Below are 23,474 nucleotides of genomic sequence, written 5' to 3'. Positions count from 1 at the left end.
GAATCAATCTTGTCTGCCTACCACAACGCTACATACCGACACAACCTAATGACGAATGATTTATTTTAACATAAAAATTGTCGGCTTTTTAAAATGCTTTCAATGTAATATCATTCCAAAAAACTTTTTGAATTTTCGTATTTATTTATAAAACCTTATTCATTTACTTAATGATCACATTCACACGTCAGTACAGTCAATAGCTGAAATTCACAACTGTGGCTTTGAACTGTTACCGCATCCGCCGTATTCACCTGATCTGGCACCATCAGACTTCTTTCTGTTCCCTAACCTAAAAAAGCACTTGGGAGGTCAAAGATTTTCGACAAACGACGAGGTCAAAGCAGCTGTAGACGCATATTTTGACTCTAAAGAAGAATCATTTTTTTTCAACGGTCTAAATGTTTGGAAGGGGGGGTGGCAAAAGTGTATTGAACTTGATGGTGATTATGTAGAAAAATAAAAATATAACTGATTTAGTATGTGTTTATTTTCTTGGTTAGGCCGAGTACTTTTCAATCCACCCTCGTATACATCAAGATAATGCGAATAATAATACTAACAAGGCAAAAGAGATTTTTTTTTTTAATTTAATAATCCAATTTTTGGAGGCTTCTCTTTTCATCTGCCTTGTAGTGGGCAGGGACGTTACGAATTCAGGTAAAGTGAGTTTTTATATTTTAATTCTACATTCTCTTTCGTGCTTCGTATTATCTCTTATTCATTTCTTTTACGCTTCACATGATCTATCATTCTTCGAATGCAGATCGTTTTCTCGCATCATCTTCCTTCATCTACATTACTAGATCAGAGTTTGTTACATTAATTATCAGATTTTTTTTTTCCACAGACTATACTTATTTTAATTATTTACGTTTCACTTATTTTGCTATTTGGCACTATGTTACTGCCAAAATAAAAATACAAACACATGTCTTATTGTAATATCGTTTCTTGTACAACCATTCGATGTAATTATTTACTGGTTAAACATAGTACAAGATTTATCATGTCATAAGAAATTATTGGAAATCTGATCTATAATTACAGTGACAAGCTGTGCCCGCGACTTCGTTCGCGTGGAATACAACAAAAAAAAGTTTAGTGTATTTAGAAAATTTTTTTCGTTTAAAAATTTTTCCAAAATAAAAGAAACCTTAGTTACTTCATAGTACATCTGCTACCTGCCAATATAAGTCCCGATAAAATCGGTCCAGTCATTTCAGAAATTAACCTGAAAAATTAGACAGACAAACTGACATTTTTTTTTAAAACAACTTTTTTATTAAACGTATATGTATGTATATTCATATGCATGTAGTAAAATGTGATATTTTTATATTACAAACAGACACACTAATTTATTTATTGTATGTAAGTAGAATTACAGAGATAATAGTGAAAAGCAATGAAATAAAGTCTTCAAGATATAAATAAAGATACAGACTTTCTTATTAACATAAGAAACACAAGCGTTAAGCCCAGGATAAATGATTTTTCTAATAAGCGCACATAGAAATTGTGAATGGAAGATTCTTTTACGATTGCAAGATTCGTAAAATTGCTGCCATATATATTATTAACAAAAAAGATATACCCAAGTTTAAAACATTATGAAAACACATTTTTACACAAACACAAGTTTAAAACATTATGACAACACAAAAACTATTTGATGCTATTTTTTTTTTTGTTCACTTAAACAGTTTATATTACACTTTAAGGCTTTTATACATATGAATAATCATACTATATACTGCCTTAAGATATTACACATAAAGAAACTAACGACCCACTAAATCCCTTACAAATGTTAGTGGTCGATCTAGCGAGAAAGCGTGAGAGGGGCCTCGTCATAGACAAATAGATTCGCAGAATTTGCTCGAACCGTGTGGGTTTACCGCAGATTAGCGTGGAGCTTTCGAATTGTCAGCAGGAAGTTGTACTCACGTGCTTACGAAATATGACTAAGAAACCTGAAGCTTTTGAACACAACTGTATTCTTTTACATCAAATAATAAGTGCACTATATCACTGCTTTACAAAGTGAATTTAGATAATATAGAAAGATACAGGAAACATTTTCAAGTAGAAACGTGTTAAAAATTTCCTAATAGAGTCGTGTATTTTTTATTTAATGGAATCAGGCATTACCTTTCGGAAGTCCATCATAAGTAAGAAAAGGATTAATATTTAGCCACTTCCGCACATGCAGTGGTAGTCATACAACAAAATAGGACAGTAGCACTGATTAGGACACTGTGTTTGGCACTTATCGGTGTAACATAACTCCTGAAGATGGCCCGTGGAGGGGTGAAACACGTGTTGAGTGAATTAACGTTGGCAGTTGTGTAATTCACATTGTTTGCCGTATAGGCATTTATCAGCGCGCCAGGGCTGGCAAGCGGTGCACTTTGTTGCACGACTACCACTGATTGTGCGGAAGTGGCTAAATATTGTTCCTTTTTTGACTTCGTGTATTTTACTAAAAAAGCTTTTTTTTCATGACACGCATGGTTTCAACAGAACAGTTACACAACTACGGAAAAGATGGAAGATGACTCATGATTTACATCAGTCATCAACATCATGTTGTTGTGGAGTTTCTTTCTGCGCCTTCTCCACAACTATAACACCTTGCGAAGCGGAGTAGAGTCGAATATAAAATAGATTAAAAATAAGTTGACTACTAACTAATAAGTTGTATAGTAATTTTATCTCTATCTCTTTCTATACCTCTGTCTTCATCTCCATATATATCTTTATCTATGTCTCTGTCTCTGTCTATGTCTCCGTTTCTGGCTCTGCCCTCTGCCTCCATCTCTATCTCTACCTCAATTTCTATCACTAAATATAAATGATTTTTAATGTTTATAATAAATTATTAATATTTAAAATAATTTGTTGAGAACAGAGTAGATATTATTTTCCAACGAAGGTTTATTGCACGACTTAACATAAATAACATTTGAAAATTACACGATAAATCATTATTAATAAAAAATCACCTATACCAATATAAATCATGATCTTCTAATATAAGCCTTTTTATTTTCACTTCAAATGATTTAAACTAAGTGTAGAATTACCTTATTTTAAAAATTCCAACTCAACACCAAACCTGGGCTAACGATCGCTGCAATTTATCAACGACGTTGCAACGGCCCGACGTATCCAGAGCACGAACGGCTTTCAAAATAGGCAAACTCCCCCGGGCACTTAGAGCAGGGTTTAACTTGAACGATCGCTAAATATATAGCTAAGTATGAAATATCTACGATAGGTTATATCTGTCACTACCTTTTAAAGAATTTGGTGTTACATTCTTTTCACCAAGTGATCACAAAACTTTATCAGATAAGATCATATCAAAAAAATAGCCAAGGTTGCGGACGTTGATCGAAAAATAGTTCGTCTGAAGCCTTTGGGGTGAGGTGAAAGATTTTTGAACAGTAACCGGGAATATTTAATGGAATCAGGCGTTACTTTGCGGAAGTCCATCCTAAGTAAGTAAAGAACCAATATTTAGCCACTTCCGCACATGCAGTGGTAGTCGTGCAACAAAGTGCACCGCCTGCCAGCCCGCTGGTAAATGCGTATGCTGCAAACAATGCGAATTACACAACTGCCACCGTCAAATCACTTTTTCGTTTCACCCGTTCACAGGGCATCTTCAGGATTTATGTTACACCGATTAGTGCCAAACATCGGGAACCCAAACTCGCAGGAAATGCCGATTACTTATTTAATTCATGGTAATATAAGAAGAGAATAATTGATACACACGAGAACCGTGTTAAACTTTCTTCTTATATCTCACTTTTAAATCTATCAGTCCATCTTTATATATATACACGCATATATTTAAAAACCTTTTACTAAATTAAAATCTACTGCTTTTATTTACGTATTTACTGTCAAAATTTAACGCAGTTTCAGCAGCTCGTGTACAATAGACCAAATTTCAGAAAATCACAGAAATAAATGGATATTGTTGAACAATAGTTTGTTGCAAAATGCTATAAAGGATGATAGGTTTTAGATGTAAACTTAAAATGTGTTTGTATAGCTTGTTTGTCAGCAAAATTCTTTAGAGATTATAGAAATATTTTCAAATACCCCGTTATAAATTGTTTAATCGGAAACTAAGTTTACATCCACTGAGTTTACATCGATTGACCGGGAGTAGGACCCTGGCCTCGGTCGCGTTCACTAGCTAGGTGTCGTCTCACACACCGACGCACACTCTTTGTGCCGGTTGCGTTCACCAGCTACGTGTCGTCTCATACACCGGGGTAATTCAAATTTACGTTATAAACTCTCGTCTCCGTTCTTTAACTTCATTTTCGGAGCATCTTTAAAATCACGTCACAATCTTTATATCACCTGAGTATTATAAAAATAACCTTCGATCATTGAGGTTGAATATATTCGTATCTCGCATCGAGAGGAACACATCCTATCTACTATCGGCGCTCCCTGCTCTCACCTGCTGCCGCCTGACCAGTCTCGGGAAACCGTGCCGCAGAATACCACCATCAGAGGAGTGTAAAATCAGACCAGGCCTTCGTCCCACTACAATTTAAAATTAAATATATTTTTCTTCTGTTGTTCGCTGTTTCTTTTCACTTTACCACCCACAGCAAGAACCGGTACACTACTCGAAAATCAATGAATACACTCATCTTTTTAAAGCTTTTTCATTTATAACCAATTATCCTCTATAATGAAAAATTCTTCTTGTAACCTCACCCAAAAGAACCAGATCCAAAGTTCACTTATTTTCTGTGTAAACAGTGTGATTTGATTTAAGTTATTATGACATCACGATTCCCAATTGTGAGTTTAACTCTGTCCATATTTTACTTGGTTTTCCCAAATCTGATTAAGCTATTGGTTTACTTAATTTTAACAATAAGGGTATAAAGTTTGTCATTCAAATGTTTAACTATGGGATACGATCCCATGGTTATCTTAAATGCTTTAGTTAACTAAGTTTATGGATTTAATTGCAATTGTAAATTATTTAGTTTTATATTTCTTAGATAAGCTTATTATTCAAAAAACGTATATTTAAATGACAAGAATCCTTGGCAGTGATATCACCTGATGATTTTGATTTCATTTAGGCAACATCTGATAAAGTGTATATTTATAAATCTGTATTATTAAACTTTATTAAAAGATGTGTTATTGTGGAGTTTCTTCCTGCATCTTCTACACTATAACACTTTGAGAAGCAGAGTAGAATCAAAAAATAAAATAGATATAAAAAGTCAATAAATAATAAGTTGACGATCAATAAGAGTTCTGTTATAAGTTCCAATGCTGAATAATTTAATTATCTCTTTTACCTTTAATGGCATCTCTTGGATATTTAATTAAGACTCAATTTATTTTCGTATAATTGTCGCTTTATTAGGATTGAGAAATTCCGAGGAAGAAGAAAAGTAATCTCGGAGTGGCAACAGACAGGCCATATGGCGAGCGAAACCGATGACCGCTGAAGCCTTAAGGTTCTGAAGTGGAGATGATGGACCAGTAAACACATCGTGGGAAGGTCACTCATAAGGTGGACAGATAAGCTAGTTAAATTCGTCGAATAAACTCGTCATAGGCCCCTTCTAAGCGGTCTTATTGTAAATCAATTGCGGACGCACATAACTAGAGGTAGATAAAACTGAATAATAAGTCTTAATCAGCTAATTACTTAAAAGCAAACTAACGTTCCAAACGCTCGCACAATCAAGTCAAGTGCCTCGTGCAAAGTGATTCAAAAAGAGATGTCGCTTTCAAAGCTAACATTTAAGAAGATGTTGCTTTTTTGAAGTCAGATGTTTTGCGAGCAATAATTCTTTGCATGCAATGCATTCATGAGATGGTCACTTGAGAGATATATTTTTTTTAAATAACTATTAATTTTACACTTTCAAGTAAACTTCTTTCAACATGAAAACCTTTTTTTTAATTTATAACAAAATGGCTGCTGGTTCAAATTATGACATTGCTTTTGCACCACTAACAACATTTTGCATTTTGCAATTTTAACTAAGGAGTCAAGACAAGTGTAAATGGGTTTTTTTCTACGCAAGCATGCAAGCAAGGAGAGAGAGAGGTCAAATGTTTCGCCTATAAAATATAAAAACAAAACCTTTTTAGTGCAGTAAGTATAAAAGGAACCAAATCTTATTAAATTAAACATGATGATATCATAATATAAAATTTTAAAAACGTTTTTGATTATATTTATAATAAAAGGGGTAAACACATTAAATAAGTTTATCAATCTCACGAGTTCCTATTTATTTGTACACCAAATTAATACCAGAGAATATATCCGGAATTTTCTGATAGAATAGCTTGTAGAAGGAATCATTGTATACAGAGTAGATTCATAGAGGAACCGATATAGGTTAGGGGATTTGCGAGAAGTAATAGTGGGCAGGTCATGTCGGTTCAGCCCATAGACGTCCACTGCTAGGCATAGTCCTCACGTACAATATTTTTGGGGATATACCTTAATTACCGCGTTTGGTAAGCGGGTTGGCGATCCCAGTATATTATGGTACGCAGGGGACGATGCTGCTTATTATCTGGAAACTTTTAAGTGAGCAGTGGCAATCCTATATAATTAAAGCACAAGGTGAGAATTATTTATGATTTCATATCGGGAATCGAACTCGCGACCCATGATCGCAAGTCTCAGTCCTCAACTACTGCGCTTTCACTACTCAGAGGGCATATAGCACTAAAACAGATGATTACAAAAAAAAGGAAATGATATATTCGAACACTTTGATTCCTATAAAATAAACTGCGCAGTAATTGAAAAAAAAAACCCAAAATATTCTTAAAAAATAGCCGCCTAAGTTTTGATTTACTAGAGTTCTATTTTAGCTGCGCTGTTAATATAATTTGAAATGAGCGCTTATTTATTGGGCGTTTCTCCATAAAATGCCCGACTTAATCGAAAAAGCTAGAAAGTAATATGGAAAGTAAAATGGAATAAATTTCTAGTAAAGTGTAATAAGTATGCCAAAAACCAGTGTTATATAAATTTCTCACGGAGCAAGTCGAGCGGGCCGGCGTACCTTCCCTATAAATTTGTATCCGATTAAAATATACTACGCAGGCAATTTTATATTCTTATATATTGCGAACATACATATTATATATCTGGCACTGGAAGTAATTTCATTTGCAAGAACCTTCTAAGTAAAAAACGCAAATTTTTTGCATCGAACATAATCAACGAAATTTCAGTCATAACAATTCCACTTCTGGGCATACATAGACTTACCCTATTATTTCCAAGAGATCCAGTCGAAAGCACTAATATTAATAACTCAAAAAAAATTACTACAAGAAACGGAAGCAAAGGATCAAAACATAAATGAAATAGTATTGTAGTATAGTTAGTAGTATAGTTAGTAGTGTAGATAGTATAGTAGTATAGTTGTATTGAGTGGTATTTTATTATATATAATAATGGTGTACTAACAATAGAAAAGAGAAATAAAAGAACAATAATGTTAGGATAGGTTCTAGACAAGATTTTACAAAATGAGCAGTTTGGAAAAATAAAACAGTTTGATTCCAAAATCGAATCGCATACTTACATGTGTACTCTGAAAGATTTGCGAAGTTTCTAATATAGGCGATTCCCATACTGTCGCTTAGTAGGTTAATTTTGTTTTAAGTATTACTTGAACAGGTTAGGAATACGCTCCATAGTCTTTTAGAGTACGGAGGTAATTGAGGTCGGTAATTAGGGTCGGCATCACTACCTTCATAAGTGCAGGTTGTACATTTGAAAGCCTCCAAGACTTCAGAGCTTTCAGTTATCCGACGTCTATATTTTTATCTGATTTATCTAAACTAGCTAGCTTATTACACTTATTACATCACTTGTATCATAAAATTATTGCTTAAAGAATCCAGTTAGATAGTAACTAGACTTATATGAATCACTTGCAGTTCCGTATACGGAGGAGTAAGAGCTGGTTGTAAAGCAGATATAAAGGAAAAGTTAGTTAAAGAAAGTATTACATCCCTCATGGGAGAAGATAGGAACCGTCACATCCTTTTGTGGTTTTCCAAAAAAATAGTGGAAAACGTAACACAGCGAAACAAAAAAGAAATCGAATGAAAATAATACTGTCCAAAATAACTGTGATAAGTATAATAAGAAAAGATTTTAACTGCACATATGCCTGTAATGTGTAAAAAACAGTTTTTTAAACAGAGAAAAAATCGAACATAGAAAATTATCGCAACCAAAAATTTATAATTCAAATTTAAAATGTAAAATTGCGAAAAATGTGACGAACGATGAAAGATGAAGCATAAATATAACAGCATGAAGCATAAATAAGTGTTAATATGCTATGAGTGTGGCAGATAATGTGAAGAAAGAAAGAGAAAAAAATAAAAGAAGTTGTGAAGGATGAGGGAATATAAATCCTTGTACAAAAATTAAAATAGGGAAAATAAGAGGACCTCAAAAGCGGAGGTCACAAACGAAAACTAGCAGTATATTGAGATGTCGTATAATGTTATCCTATATACATCCTATTCGGGTTCTAAATACACCATGACCTGACAAAAAAACCACAAGCGAACAATAAACTCAGGCGAATACTTTAGTCATCATTTCAGAAATTATATTTACGTTATTTCTGCCCCAAAAGCCTTCAGTTATAAGAACGATGTGATCCGTCCACTGCGACTTCAGACAAGATATATCGATGACTGGTTCTTCTGCAGGTCTCATATCTAAGTAAGAAAAAGACCAATATTTAGCCACTTCCGCACATGCAGTGGTAGTCGTGCAACAAAGTGCACCGCCCGCCAGCCCGCTGATAGATGCGTATGCGGCAAACAATGCGCACTAATCGTTGTAACATAACTACTGAAGATGCCCCGTGAAGGGGTGAAACATGTGTTGAGTAATTTGGCGGTGGCAGTTGTGTAAATCGCATTGTTTGCCTGTGCGGAAGTGGCTAAATATTGGTCCTTTTCTTACTTAGGATGGACTTCCGCAAGGTAACGCCTGATTCCATTAAAACGTCTCATATCTAATTACATCTCGCAACGAAGCTTCGAGCCTTTATCTCCATTACTTCCTTGGTGACTTTGAGATTTCTTATAAGGCATAGTAGACGATAAGGTTTCTGATCCATTTTTAATCATCGGAAACACACACCTATTTATCTACAAAGTTACCACTCTTGAATATAACTTGGTAATACAAATTAGTAAAACTGTTAAGTTATATAAATAAAGATCCATAAAAACGAATCGATTTTCCAATTTTTATTGTACATTTTAATGAGTTTTAAACTTTGTGTTCAGTTCTTAAATTATCAGTTTGTACTCTTCCAACCATGTTTTCCTTTTCTTTGATGCTCAAGTGAAAATATTTGGCTCCGTTATTCCATAAACAATCATTACGTCGGCCTCAAAGCAAGAATTCCACTCTATGTTTCTGTGAAATCAAATTGGTAAAGTTCTTAAGGCGGCAGGCATTTTCCATTCGAGAACGGATGAAAAGCTCCCTCACTCTTCTTGTAATGGCTTGCTTTCATCAAGCAAATTTAAGTAAAACGATCATATTATTTATTTTACCACCGTACGTTGTATGCCCTTGACATTTAGACGTACTGCTTAAAATAAAATTTATTTGCTAGAAACATGGTTACAAAATGTCACAGATATTGCAATGTTAATAAAAATTTTAAAACAGAACATCGTATTCTATTTATTATTAAATTTTTACCTATAAATAAATAATATATTTAAAAATATTTAATACTTACTAAAATAACATTGATTCAGTCTCTGTGAAACATACTTATAACATGTTATGAATGACACTGTAAAAACATTTTCCAATGTGCTATTATTTATCTTTAATTTTGAATTATTTGAGGCGCAATTTTGGTTTAGACTTAGTACTTTGTTGCATAGTATTTAAACGGTTTTATTTAGTTCGACCCGTACGGAATTTGTTTATTTGGGTCAAAATTAGAAATTGAAATTTAAGCACCTTCCCGTTGTCAGATTGATCTGAAATTCGGTACACACATTTAATTTAGATGAAAATACAATATAATAAAATCAATAATATTATAAATCTAAGATGGCCGCCGATACTAAATGGCGGATTACATATTTTTCCTTAACCCCCACAATATGGGTATCAAATGAAAGGGCTACACTAGTAAAACACGATGATTATGTCAAAATTTAAAATTCAAGATGGACGCCGTTCCAATATGGCAGACTAGGAACATATTTTTCCACAACCACCACAATATGTGTATCAAAAAACCGTTTAACTTAAAAGTTTTTTAAATGTATTTATTTTAAAATGCATTAAGGACTCTAATATATACTACTATGATCAAAAAGTAAGGCGAAATTGTCATTTAAAACTTCTGGGCATTAGAAAGACAGCTGTTTTTTTTTCTTGGTTCGTAGGACTGTCTGCAACATTTGCCAAACGTTTATTTGTCGAAAGTTGGAATATCATCTGGCTCAGGTCAAACCATTTAAAAGGATGTTTTGTGTACCATACCTGTGAAGTTTCGATTGGTCGATGTCGTAATGCATTGGTTCTTCGCGACTTTTTTTGCCAAAATGTCGACTCATATCATTCCGCTATCATCGTATTCACTGTTTTGTCTTCGTGCGACTTCTAGCTATTCAGCAAATTTAAAAGGCTAATGCGTGGACGCAGTTTTATTATTGATTCAAAAGATAAAAACAAAATCTAAGCAGATCTTGAAGGTTTGAAAAAGACTATTCCAACTGTATCGAGGACTGGAAAAATCTTTGGCTAAATTACGTTCTATGGTACGGGGATTACTTTGAAGAGAATGAAATCGATTTAGAAGAATAAATAAGTAATTTACATTATATTAACAAATTCAAGTTACTTTTTGATCACTATATTTTATATATATATATATATATATATATATATATATATATATATATATATATATATATATGACCTAGTCTTGGAGCGTCCCTTTTAACCCCTATCTTGGGTGGAGCGGGTGGACGTTATTTACATTTTTTTTGCTTTTTATTTCAATACTCATATTTCGTCCTTCTCAATGTCTTTCATTCTTTCCTCTAATTTCCTTCACAATATCTCTCATTTCTTTCGATATTATCTTTCAAACATCGCCTCACTTCCTTCGCTTTCCTTCGAGTTCTACAATTGTAAGTTTATTATTTTTATCATTTGTCTAAAAGCTTCTCTTTTTACCTCATCTTATTTTCTGCCGATGGACGTTCACTGCAAGGCATACGCCTCTCCCAAGGATTGTCACGATGACCAGTTCTCCACTGCCCGCATCCAGCGAAACCCCCACGTTCTTAACCATGTCATCGTGGCCCACCTAATCCACCTACGTGGTCATCACTCGAGAACTTAATATATATATAAAATTTTCATGTCACAATATTAGTTACTGTACTCCTCAGAAACGGCTTGATCGATTTTTACCAAATTTTATATGCGTATTTAGTGGGTCTGAGATCGGCTACTATCTATTTTTCATACCCCTAAGTGATAAGGGTTGTTCACCCTAAAAGATTTTTTTTAATTTTTGAACGAAATTTGTTTTATAATGTAGCACTAAAAATACATACAACTCTAAATTTTCACCCCTCTACGATTAACCCTTTATATATATATATATATATATATATATATATATATATATAAATAACTAATGCAACGGCCTTGACATGAGGCCTACTCTAATGTCCAGTACAGGATATCCTACTCCTGAAATATTAATGTACAAATGCCGTATAACATAAAGGCTCATCATCATGGCCGTGTCAGCCGATAGACGCCCTAGACTAGACTTCTTAGCCCCCCCCCCCACAAAGATTGTCACAGGAACCGGTCTTGACCCACATCCAGCGACTTACCGATACAATGACTACATCTTCGGTTCACCTAATGTCTCTTCTACCGGCGGTCGCCACTCGACAAATTTACGTCTTCAACGGTTATCAGTGCTTTGCCGGACTTTTTTAAACTTTTTTACGAACTATTTTTCGATTTATGTCAGTTGCTCTTTTTCTGTTTCAATCTACCAGTTAATATTAGAGCATAGCTCTGTTGTCTTCCGTGTGACCTTGAGCCTGCTTATAAGACTCAAATTATGACCACGTCTCAAATCCGACGCATCACTCAATGGATTTTGAAGCATTGATTGGTGATGGAATCTCCTAGCCGTTCTGGCTTCTAGCGTCTTCGGGCTCAGAAACCTGACAACCTTACCTTGTTTCCGTGTGCGACGCAGCGCCTCACTTACCGGCGACTCCAATCGATCTTCTCCCAACTCCGATAATAATTCAGATAAAAAGGCTTCAGAGAAAAGTATCACACCTTTCAAAATCCTGGTAGATATCAATTATCCCATACGTCAGGCGATGCATCTGACGTAGATTTTTTTAAATTTATCACCTCGCAAATACACTAGTTATGACAATCATTCTGTCTTTCTTTAAAAGATCGAATGACAATATTAAAAACTATATCTATCACTATGTGTCTAGTGTCTAGGCTCCTAAGCAGAAGTACAATAGTCCGTATCTACAAAACCGTAATACGACCAATATTGATATATGGCTGTGAAGCTTGGACGCTAACTTTGAAAGAAGAACAAAAACTGCTAGTGACGGAACGCAAAATCATGGGGAAGATCTTGGGACCAGCGAGAAATCAAGACGGATCTTGGAGGCTCCGAAAGAATGCCGAAATTGAGACTTTAGTAGCACAGCCAAATATCATTGGCGAATATAAAGCTCAACGAATTCGCTTGCTTGGTCACTTGGAGCGAATGGGATCGGATCGGAGCGTGAAGGTAGCGTACCTGGAAAAACCGAGGGGTCGAAGACCAGTGGGTAGACCCAGGTATCGCTGGATCGATCGCGTTGAGGCAGACTTGCGCGAATTGAATGTCAACCAATGGCAGACGATGGCGCAAGATAGAGGAAAATGGAAGTCTCTCGTTTCGGAGGCCAAGACCCACTTTGGGTCACTGAGCCAGCGGAATAAGTAAGTATCTATTTCTATCACACAATGAGTCAATTTTGATTTTATGTCAAACATAAAAATAAACTTACATAAAATACGAAAATAAAAGTGAAAATTCGTGTACTAGAAGGGCGAGAGCTTTAATCAAGAATATTCAATCTTTTACTAAAAAGTTTTTTCCTCTTCAATGAGCTAAATCTGTCTTACAACAGGTTCAACGAAATTGTTGCCTCTTTGTCGCTGGTCTGGAAAAGTTGAATTTACCCAAATGTTCACCGTTTGCAGAGAATTCATTTTGCTTAGCAACTTTTCGTACGCAAATTGCTGTTTTTTTATTTTCTAATTATTTGTACATAAAATTTCTACACGTATATACACGTGTTCATTTGTTTTAACAAAAACCTCCGGTGTCATCACAATTGACATAACAGCTACAGGATGTTCACCGTTGGACTTAGACGTCCCTTTTTATATATTTAAATTTTAGTGTCGTTTATCCTGATATTTATAAAAGATACCTTAACAAATAAATAATTAAGATATGTAGTACGTACTATGAGCAGTGGTATACCAGCGGTAGAGGACTGATAATTGTGATGGTATCTCGCGGGTTCGATTCCTGGGATGCAATTTTATAGAATTCACATTTTGTGCATTTATTACATAGCATTACTACTACTCATAAACAAGTTTCTAGAGGATGGATAGCAGCGTCCTCTGCGTACCATTGCTTCACACTGTAATCGCCACCCCGTCTACCATACATGGCGATTATGGTATATCCCCCATAGATATCTTTGAGGGAGGTATACACCTTGCAGTGGGCGCTTATGGCTTGAAACGACAATGGACTACATTTTTCTAATCACCCTGTATAAAACGATTATTTTGAAACAAAATTTAAATGCGACAACCTAATAATTTCTGGTAATACAAAATACGCATTTCAATATCATCATTTCACCCATTATGTTCACTATTGGACATATGTATCTGTTACAAGCGGCACAGGGTCTTCCAATGACCTTAACAAGATCATGGGTCTACCTAGTGGGCGGACATTAACATGTAAGTACAGTAATACCCCGCTTTACGCGAGGGATACGTTCCAAAAAAAAAAACGCGTTAACTGAAATTCGCGTATAACGAGGTTTATGATTAAACATAGTCAAAAATTATTACAAAAAAATACAAATCATTTTAATCAATCACTTTAATTCTAGGAACACTTTATGCAACACATACTCTTATTTTTTACGGAAAAATACATCTATTGTCTTTTGGGTAACGTTTTGTTTACGTTCTTGTAAAATACGTTCATAACACCCAACACTGTTTTTAATTGTTTGACAGATGGTCAAGACACCATAGAGAAGTTGATGACTACATTATATTTATACGCACTCTTTCGCGTAATTCGAGGCATTTGAGCAAGAAATTCGAAATTTGCAATACGCGTTATAGTGAAACCGCGTATAACGGGGTCGCGTAAAGCGGGGTATTACTGTAATACGAATTTTAAAAACGCTGTTACTCATAAATACGTTATTTTTTAAACAATTGTGTTTTAATATACGTTAATTGATATAAAATGAGCTTTAAATAAAAATCTTTTACATTTATAATCATCGAGTCTGAATCGATGTGATAATGAAATAAAAATGGGTAGATAAAAAAATTTAATTATACGTTCAAAGCGCATCCATAGATTGGATTTATGATAGCTGTTTGATCTTCGCTTTATTAAGTTATATTATTAAAATCCTGCAACAGTAACTTAAGAAAGACTCTCTCAAATTAATACACCAGTCCTTATTAAACCGGGAGTGGAATAATGAACCATTGCCTTTGCGGAATAATTGATTTGTTCCTAATAGCTTCGAGTAGGATCAACTGGATTCGATATTTTCGGATTAATATTTCTTATAATTCGATCGATTTTCTTTATATTTCTAATATTACTCGTCGCTACATAAATCACTTCATATACTTTGTCTCTTTTGCATTGGCTAATAAATATTGTGATCAAAAACAAGTTAGGGTTGTCAATAAAATCCCCTGGGCATTAGAAAGGCAGGAATTTTGTTCCTAAGATGGTGGACTTTCACAACAGACTGTAGCTGATGTAATAACTTAGGCTACATTTATCAAAGAAAAATTAAAATTTAAAAAGAAAATAAACGAACTAAATAATTCTTTAGTTATTTAACGGAATCAGGCCTTACCTTGCGGAAGTCCATCCTAAGTAAGAAAATGACCAATATTTAGCCACTTCCGCACATGCAGCAGTAGTCGTGCAACAAAGTGCACTGCCCGCCAGCACGCTGATAAATGCGTATGCGACAAACAATGCTAATTACACAACTGCCACCGTTAAACCACTCAACACGAGTTTCACCCTTCCACGGGGCATCTTCAGGAGTTATGTTACACCGATTAGTGCCAAACACAGAGTCTACGCTTTGTTGCACGAATACGACTGCATGTGCGGAAGTGGCTAAATATTGGTTTGGCACTAATCGGTGTAACATAACTTCGCGAACGAAGCCGCGGGCAAAGCTAGTGTATAATATAGTTCGTACCTTACAACATTCAAATTTTATTAAAAAATAGAAGAGGGTTTTGTGACATTTACTAATAATTGTAGATATAGCATATGAATTTAATGCAAATTAAGAATCACTCATATAAATTCTAAATTTGAACGTATAATACATTCAATGCCACAGATAAAAAATATAATGATTGATACATAAATTGTGTTACAGATAAAATGTTTACCATTACCTTAGAATATAGATTATCTCATTTTACATCATTAAAAAAGTAAAGCTAATTCAAATGCGATAGAGCAATAAAAAAGTTGAGTATGTATTTGTTAATAAAAGGTGTAAACAAAATAAGATTCCCGTGTAAATATTTTATACAATGTATTATTAATTATCGTGTTATATATTTTTAATTATGTTATGGTATAATAAGCGTCATGTAACATTTGTCTCAATAATTTTCCACGCGCCCTCAGGGTGGGTAGGCGAATGTTTTTACATCATTAATAATTACACATCGCTCCGAGGTGGACTTGTCTGTTTTAATAATAAAATTGATTTACGAACAGGGGATGAAACTTTATTAAAGGGAAATAAACAATGTTGTCGGAGTGGCGGCCTGGTGTTCAGAGATTGCGATTTGTAAGCAGTGGTCACAGGTTCAATTTGTTAAGATGATATATTAATACCGCTGTTTCGTTCGAAAATCTAAAGTGTATAATATCCACGGAAAAATTCCAAAGATATGTTAAAACTAACATAAATCAGAAAATTGTGTGAAATCAATTAAAATCTGAAAAATTTGTGATATCTAGTAAAAATTCTAAAATATCTGAAATGTACCAGAAATCCGAAAGATAAATTAGTCACATGTACCAAAACTCTGAAAGAAATGTAAGATCCATAAAATACTTAAAAAATTTTTGATGTACCAAAAATCGATAAAATATTTGAAATATTCCAAAAATCCGAAAGATGTCATGTACTAAAATTCTGAAAGATATGACATTAACCAAAATTCCGAAAGATATGATCTATGATTAATCTAAAAGGTTAGTGTTTTCTACCAAAATACAAAAATATACCGGAAATGTACCAAAGAATGCAAAAGCAAAGTCCAGGTACAAAGGTAAAGTCCAAAGGTACATGTACCAAAAATTTGAAACCCGTACCATATCTCTAGTCTATAGTATCGTGTGAAGTTTGTGCTGTTAGCCTTGCGGCTTTTACAGCTTCATCGGTAATGAGTTCACGGAAGGGAGGGGTCCGTGGACTATATAAAATTTACAAGATTCGAGTTTCCGAACCCGTATCAGTACTCGGCGGGGAGACGAGTCACAAAGGTAGTGGCCGCGAGATAGAGGCAGCGGGGCCAACCCAGCCAGCCCTCGAGGACACAAACCCAGCGCGACCCAGCTGGCCGGCAGAACTTACGACTAGCGCGCAGGTCTGTGTTGCTGAAGTGTACTGAGTGAGGAGTTAAGTGTTGACGGCAGCGTGGACCACTCGGCAATCTAAGGAAGGATTCTGATCCTACCTCGGATCGCCCACGCTGTTCGCGGCGGCGGCGTCGGAAGGCCGACGCCGTTTAAGTAACGGACGATGAGAAGTGTGGTGTGTGATCTTTGTGCATCGCACGCCGTACCATGTGTATCTCAAAAGTATTTAAGAGACTTTATCCTTTCTTACAATTAACCTATCGTCACTAAATCTAACTTGAGAGGCAAATGTTAAAGATACGTACAATACCCGGCAATAAATATTGCACATGGACCTTTGGAAAGAGACAATCGGCATGGGTAGTTGTGGGACAGAGATAATGCTCTACGAAACCGAAATTAGCCGAATGTCTCTTTCCAAAGGTCAATATGTAATATTTATCGTCGGGTACTGTATATACTCGGACCTAGTGTACAATTTTAGTTATCTTTTACATACAAATTCAACTATATGGATAATATATAGGATATAGAGAAATTGACTTCGTGATCAAAATTATACAGTTGAGCCATTCTCATCTTAAAATTTGAGTTCCATTACCGAAACTTGTACAATGTTCGCATAAGACGATACGTGACCGGAATATGTTTAGCATAACGCATGCAACTCGTGTGAAGCAATGCAAACAATCGTGCATTCGGATCTACATTGTATCTGCAATTGTCTTTATGCACTAATTTACTGATGATACTAAGACACAATACAACCTGAATAAAAAGGTTGCTGATTTACATAGAGCATCTTTGAAATGCAGCACTGGAGATATAACTTTCGTTTGCAATTGATAGAGGAGAGTGGAGTGGTCACATTGGGCACATTGGGCACAGTGGGCACAATGGGTACAGTGGGCACAGTGGGCACAGTGGGCACCGTGGGCACCGTGGGAAAAGTGGGCACGGTGGAAACAGTGGGCACAATGGGCACAGTGGGCACAGTGGGCACATTGGGCACAGTGGGCACACTGGGCACATTGGGCACAGTGGGCACAGTGGGCACACTGGGCACATTGGGCACAGTGGGCACAGTGGGAAAAGTGGGCACGGTGGAAACAGTGGGCACAGTGGGCACAGTGGGCACAGTAGGCACAGTTTGCACTAGGGCTTGTGCCCAAGAGCAGGTAAGATTTTTTGTAGCATTATATTCATCGCATAAGAACAACAAAATGAACATAAGCTGAATATATCATTCTTGTTCCCTTGTCAAATCAAATGCACTTGAATATCGTTGTCATGTATCTAATAGAAATCTGTATTAAATTAAGATACTTATGATCACCGATAAAGTTGTCGGAGAGAGCATGCGATCTAAGTCTAAATATTAGCAATGATATTGACAAAATACAGGAAGAAGTGGAAAGGGAGACAAGTATAATATAGGAAGAAGAGAAAGAGAAAGAAGGGAGAATACGAAACCTTAGGTTGTAAGGCTCTACATGTTTTAAAAGACAGGATGATAGTCTATAGTTAAGTATAGTAGCATAAAGAAGTCCTATACTGATGTAAGATATGATTCTAAGTATTATTAAGAAGAATCAGGAAGAGGAAAATCTTGAAATATGAAAAAGTCGTCGCTGTACGCGGGCAACGCAGTATCAGACATCATAGCGATCTTTGGGGAAAGTCTATGCCTTGCAGCATGCGCCTATTGGCTCAAAAGACATGTAGTCTTGCATTTAAGAACTCCATTTTAGCCTAATTTTAAAATCTAGCCTAGATAAAGATGGAATAATATGCACTTTTAAAAATATGCACCTTACTTTCTTGTTGATATTTAATATGGATGTAACATCTGTACTGGTATATCTTGCCGTGGCGGAACGGTTCAGTAACTGAGCCCTGGTCATTCATAGATAAGATAAGTTGAACCTAAACACAGCTTGAAGTGCAGGGCTGTCCACAGGTCGCTATCCTATGTTAGATCGATGAACTCACTTCATCAGTAACTATCGTCTTTTTTCAACAACGTCAAAATCTCTACTCTTAATTTATAAAGAAATGTTTAATGTTATTTTTAGATTTTATCAATATATTATTTTCCAATTGCCATTTAGAATATTTTTAAACGACCTAAAAAAAGTTTGTGAGAAATTTATTTATCCTTTGGATATTTTTAGCTGTAACGGTCTATTAAACGTAAACAACCTTTGATATTGATATCAGATGGTATTAAATGTTAAATAAACTAAATTCTTACTAAAGTTGGACATTAAATTTATTAAATGTATTCTGTAGACGCATATTTTTCTTAAATCAATTTATATTTTATGTTATGAACTTAAAAAATAAATTATACGAAATAAGCAATTCTAGAAGCACAAACTGCGGTTAACTATACGGCGTATTTTTCCAAACAACCTTTTTGTAACCAGACTTGAAAACCAAGGAAAAACAGCAAGCGGACATCAATTGATAGAAGTGGAAAGGAATAAAAAGTCAATTGGAATTAAATTACGGAGTAGTCATAATAAATATATATTGAAAGTAACTATATTTTATAAAACACACAATCCAGATGAAATACAATGTTTACATGTGTATATTATCGAGTGATATATAATATCTTTACATGCCCTTATTAAAAGTATTTTCAAAAACCTTTTTTTTTTAATTTTTTTCTGAACTATTGTAGCTCAAGAGTAGAGGACTGAGACTCGCGATCGTTGGTCGAGGGTTCGATTCACACTTTGCATATAGGATTTCCACTGCTCACAAACAAGTTTTAAGAGTTTAATGGAATCAGGCGTTACCTTGCGGAAGTCCATCCTTAGTAAGAAAACGACCAATATTTAGCCACCTCCGCACATGCAGTGGTAGTCGTGCAACAAAGTGCACCGCCCGCCAGCCCGCTGATAAATGCGCATGCGGCAAACAATGCGAACTACACAACAGCCACCGTCAAATCACTCAACACGTGTTTCACCCCTCCACGGGGCATCTTCAGAAGTTATGTTACACCGATTAGTGCCAAACACAGAGTTTTAAGAGGATGGGTAGCAGCATATTCTGCGTACCATAATACCACACTGAGATCGCCAATCCGCCTACCAAGAATCGCGATTATAGTATATCCCCTCATGTGCATCTTTAGGAGAGGTCTATACCTTGCAGCGATCGTGTATAGGAGGAAACGATAAACAAGTTTTTAGAGGATGGACAGCAGCGTACTTTGCGTACCATAATACCACACTGGGATCGCCAACCCGCCTAACAAGCGTGGCGATTATAATATATCCCCTCATAGGTATCATCAGGAAAGGTCTATACCTTGCAGTGATCGTGTATAGGATGAAACGGAAAACAAGTTTTAGTTAAAGTTTTCTTCGAAAACCCGTCGCTAGTGTTGTACTTAAAAAAATATTACGACAATGTATTTTCTACCTAAAAATACGATAACTTCTTGATTCACTGAAATTCCTGAAGGGAAATCGTTCAGATTCGCTATTGTGCGACCTGAAATAATTTTATTACATATATTTTACGACCATCCGAATTTTCTGCGGCCTATAAAGTTTTTTTTACGACTGGATTATTCGGCATAGCAGCACAAGTGTAGTACGCGTGTCCGAGTACAGGATCGAACTCGGGAATTTTTATTGCTAATGTATTATTTCATATTTTGCTAAGCCTTTTATCCGACTTGCGAAATGATTACGCCAGCCCCGTCAACGGTTGGATAAAGGAGCTTAACTTCTACTCGCTCTAAGGAATTAAATTAAAAATTTTCTTTTGTTCATCCATTTTTATTTTCCTTATTTTGTAGGCTTATTCCTGGCACGGAGCTTTCATATGCTACTCGATAATTATATAATTTTAAAAGCTTTAATGATTTTCTTTGTTTTTTTTTTAATTGTAATATTGTTCTATTATAATCTGTAACAGTTTAAATACTGAAACATATATATAGTTATTTATCCATCGTAAGTTAAGAAATAATACTCTGATCAATAAATAAGGTGATTTTTTTTAATATCTAAATTCTTTATTTATTCTTCCAAATCTATTTCAAAGTAATCTCGTCCAATAAAACACATATTTGTTAGTTCCAAAACAGTTGAAACAATCTTTTTTCGGTATAAACTTCAAGAGCATCGATTCGATTTTTATATCCTCAATAGTGTCAAAACACCGTCCGGACATGGACTTTGTAAGGCATGGAACCAAATCAGACGATTAAAGAAGAGTTTCAATTCAGGTTTTGCGGATTTCTTCCAAAAAAATGAGCAATTTTAGCATCGACCGAGTCGGCACATTGGAAAAAATTGAAACATTTAACAAAAACACATATTAGCTGAAGATAATTAAACCTTTTGAAAAAAGAGACGCTTGGAAAATCCTAAAGAATGTCAAAAAAATTTCTCTCTCTTCTGAAAGAATGCCGAAATTAAAACTTTAGTAGCACAGCCAAATATCATTGGCGAATATAAAGCTCAACGAATCCGCTGGCTTGATCAATTGGAGCGAATGGGATCGGATCAGAGCGTGAAGGTAGCGTACCTGGAAAAACCGAGGGGTCGAAGACCAGTGGGTAGACCCAGGTATCGCTGAATCGATCGCGTTGAGGTAGACTTGCACGAATTGAATGTCAACCAATGGCAGACGATGGCGCAAGATAGAGGAAAGTGGAAGTCTCTCGTTTCGGAGGCCAAGACCCACTTTGAGTCACTGAGCCAGCGGAGTAAGTAAGTCAAAAAAATTTATCTGCATCCCTAATGATCTGGAGTTTTAAAAGACAATTTTACTTTACTTTTGATGATTGTAGTGTATATAGTATAAATAAGCCACATAAAACATAACACAATATAAAATATTAAAGACGTTATATTTTTTAATTATCAATTAAAATAAAACTAAGTTGTACGTAAATATAAATATACAGTATGATAAGTAAATAAAAACAATTCAGAAAATTGTTAGGTTTTTTAAAACAAGTTTTTTATTAAACTTTTTGATTTAAAATAGAAGGAAATGTTTTAATATTTGCAGAGTAGATTCAGCAATATTCGTACAAAATTTAAACATGATAATACAGACATATAATTCAGGTAAAATTTTCAATTTTATTCCACTTTTGAGGAATATTAAGTCAAAAGGTGAGAGGTAAACATGTTATGAATATCATCACATTATCATCAGAAGTGGTAGCAAAGTTATTGAGACTTTCGATTGTAGGTCTCGGATTGATTTCTGGGAAGTAATATTACATAATTAACGTTGTTTTGATTGCCACAGCTTTCAAACAAGTTTTCAGAGAATGGGAAACAACGTCCTCTGCATACCATAATAGATACGTTCACCAACCTGCGAAGTGTGGCAATCATGGTATATCCCCCATAGAAACCTATAGGCGAGGCCTAGGCATTGCAGTGGGTGTCTATCGGCTACAAAGACACATCAGGATATAGTCAAAGTACAATATGAAGTTGTTATTTTTATATTAATAAACTCAGGAAGCATTTCTGTCTATATATTCTAAACACGATATACCAAAAATAAACACTTTATACCCTGATTTATGTACACAATGGATGTAAATTTTAATTTAATCAAAATCAAGTTATGGCTTATTGTTATCACTCACCAAGTAATACACTCCAAACGGCATCACCACCACCGCCACCAGCAGGTCCGCAACCGCTAAGCTCACAATGAAATAATTCGTCACCGTCTGCAATGTTCTCTCCCTCACTACACTCAATATCACCAACACATTACCGAACAGTGTAAAAAATGGAAAAATCAGCAATAATAGCGCCCAGAAATTGTACTCCGGATGTACCTCAACCCGGCTAAAACACGAAACGTTTAACGTACCATTAAATGTACAATTAGAGTACTCATAAACATCGTTAAGCGCGTCTATTGTACGATTGTGTACACTAAATATATCTTGACTTGCGTTACTGTAGAAATAATCACTGAAATCATCGACTAGCATCATGAATTTCTCACTCTTATCTCTTGTTCCATTATCCTCTTTTCTGTTATACTCTTTCGTTTTCTCTATTGTGCTATAGTTTGTTTCTTCTATATTCTTAACCATATTATCTGGTGGTCTTTTAGAAGGGTATGAGTAAGTTGTTATGCTTTGGTATACTGTGTTATTGTAATATGGTACTCTGGTTGTAACTGTCATTGTTGATTCTACTGAAGCGTGACCATTTAGCTTATCATGCTTCATGATAATTCCCTATCTGTCTTGTGAACATTTTGGAGCCTCGATTATTTATGCCTTTTCAGCCCGCCTTCAAGATTCTTCTTTCTTCGACCATGTATTCGTGTTCCATTGTAAATCTGTAACAAATAGAAATTATATCTTAATAGTTCTGTTTACATACATATAACATTAATATTTGTCAGCAG

General features: G+C 35.1%; 1 protein-coding gene across 1 annotated transcript in view; it reads right to left on the bottom strand.

The window, feature by feature from the left end:
• The window catches only part of LOC137932574 (dopamine D2-like receptor), a 172,157-nt gene extending 149,105 nt beyond the window's left edge, over positions 1-23,052 (bottom strand). The window contains exon 1 of the mRNA XM_068776185.1: positions 22,693-23,052. Within this exon, the coding sequence (XP_068632286.1) occupies positions 22,693-23,052 (360 nt within the window). The remainder of the gene's footprint in view (positions 1-22,692) is intronic.
• Between the last annotated feature and the right edge of the window lie 422 nt (positions 23,053-23,474).

The sequence above is a fragment of the Battus philenor genome, unplaced genomic scaffold (genome assembly GCF_028537555.1).
Source record: "Battus philenor isolate CCGP_79_NKW_IND1 unplaced genomic scaffold, ilBatPhil1.0.hap1 SCAF_11, whole genome shotgun sequence".
Classification (NCBI taxonomy): domain Eukaryota; kingdom Metazoa; phylum Arthropoda; class Insecta; order Lepidoptera; family Papilionidae; genus Battus; species Battus philenor.
The sequence above is the reverse complement of the archived record's forward strand: the minus strand, read 5'-3'. Positions and strand labels throughout refer to the sequence as shown.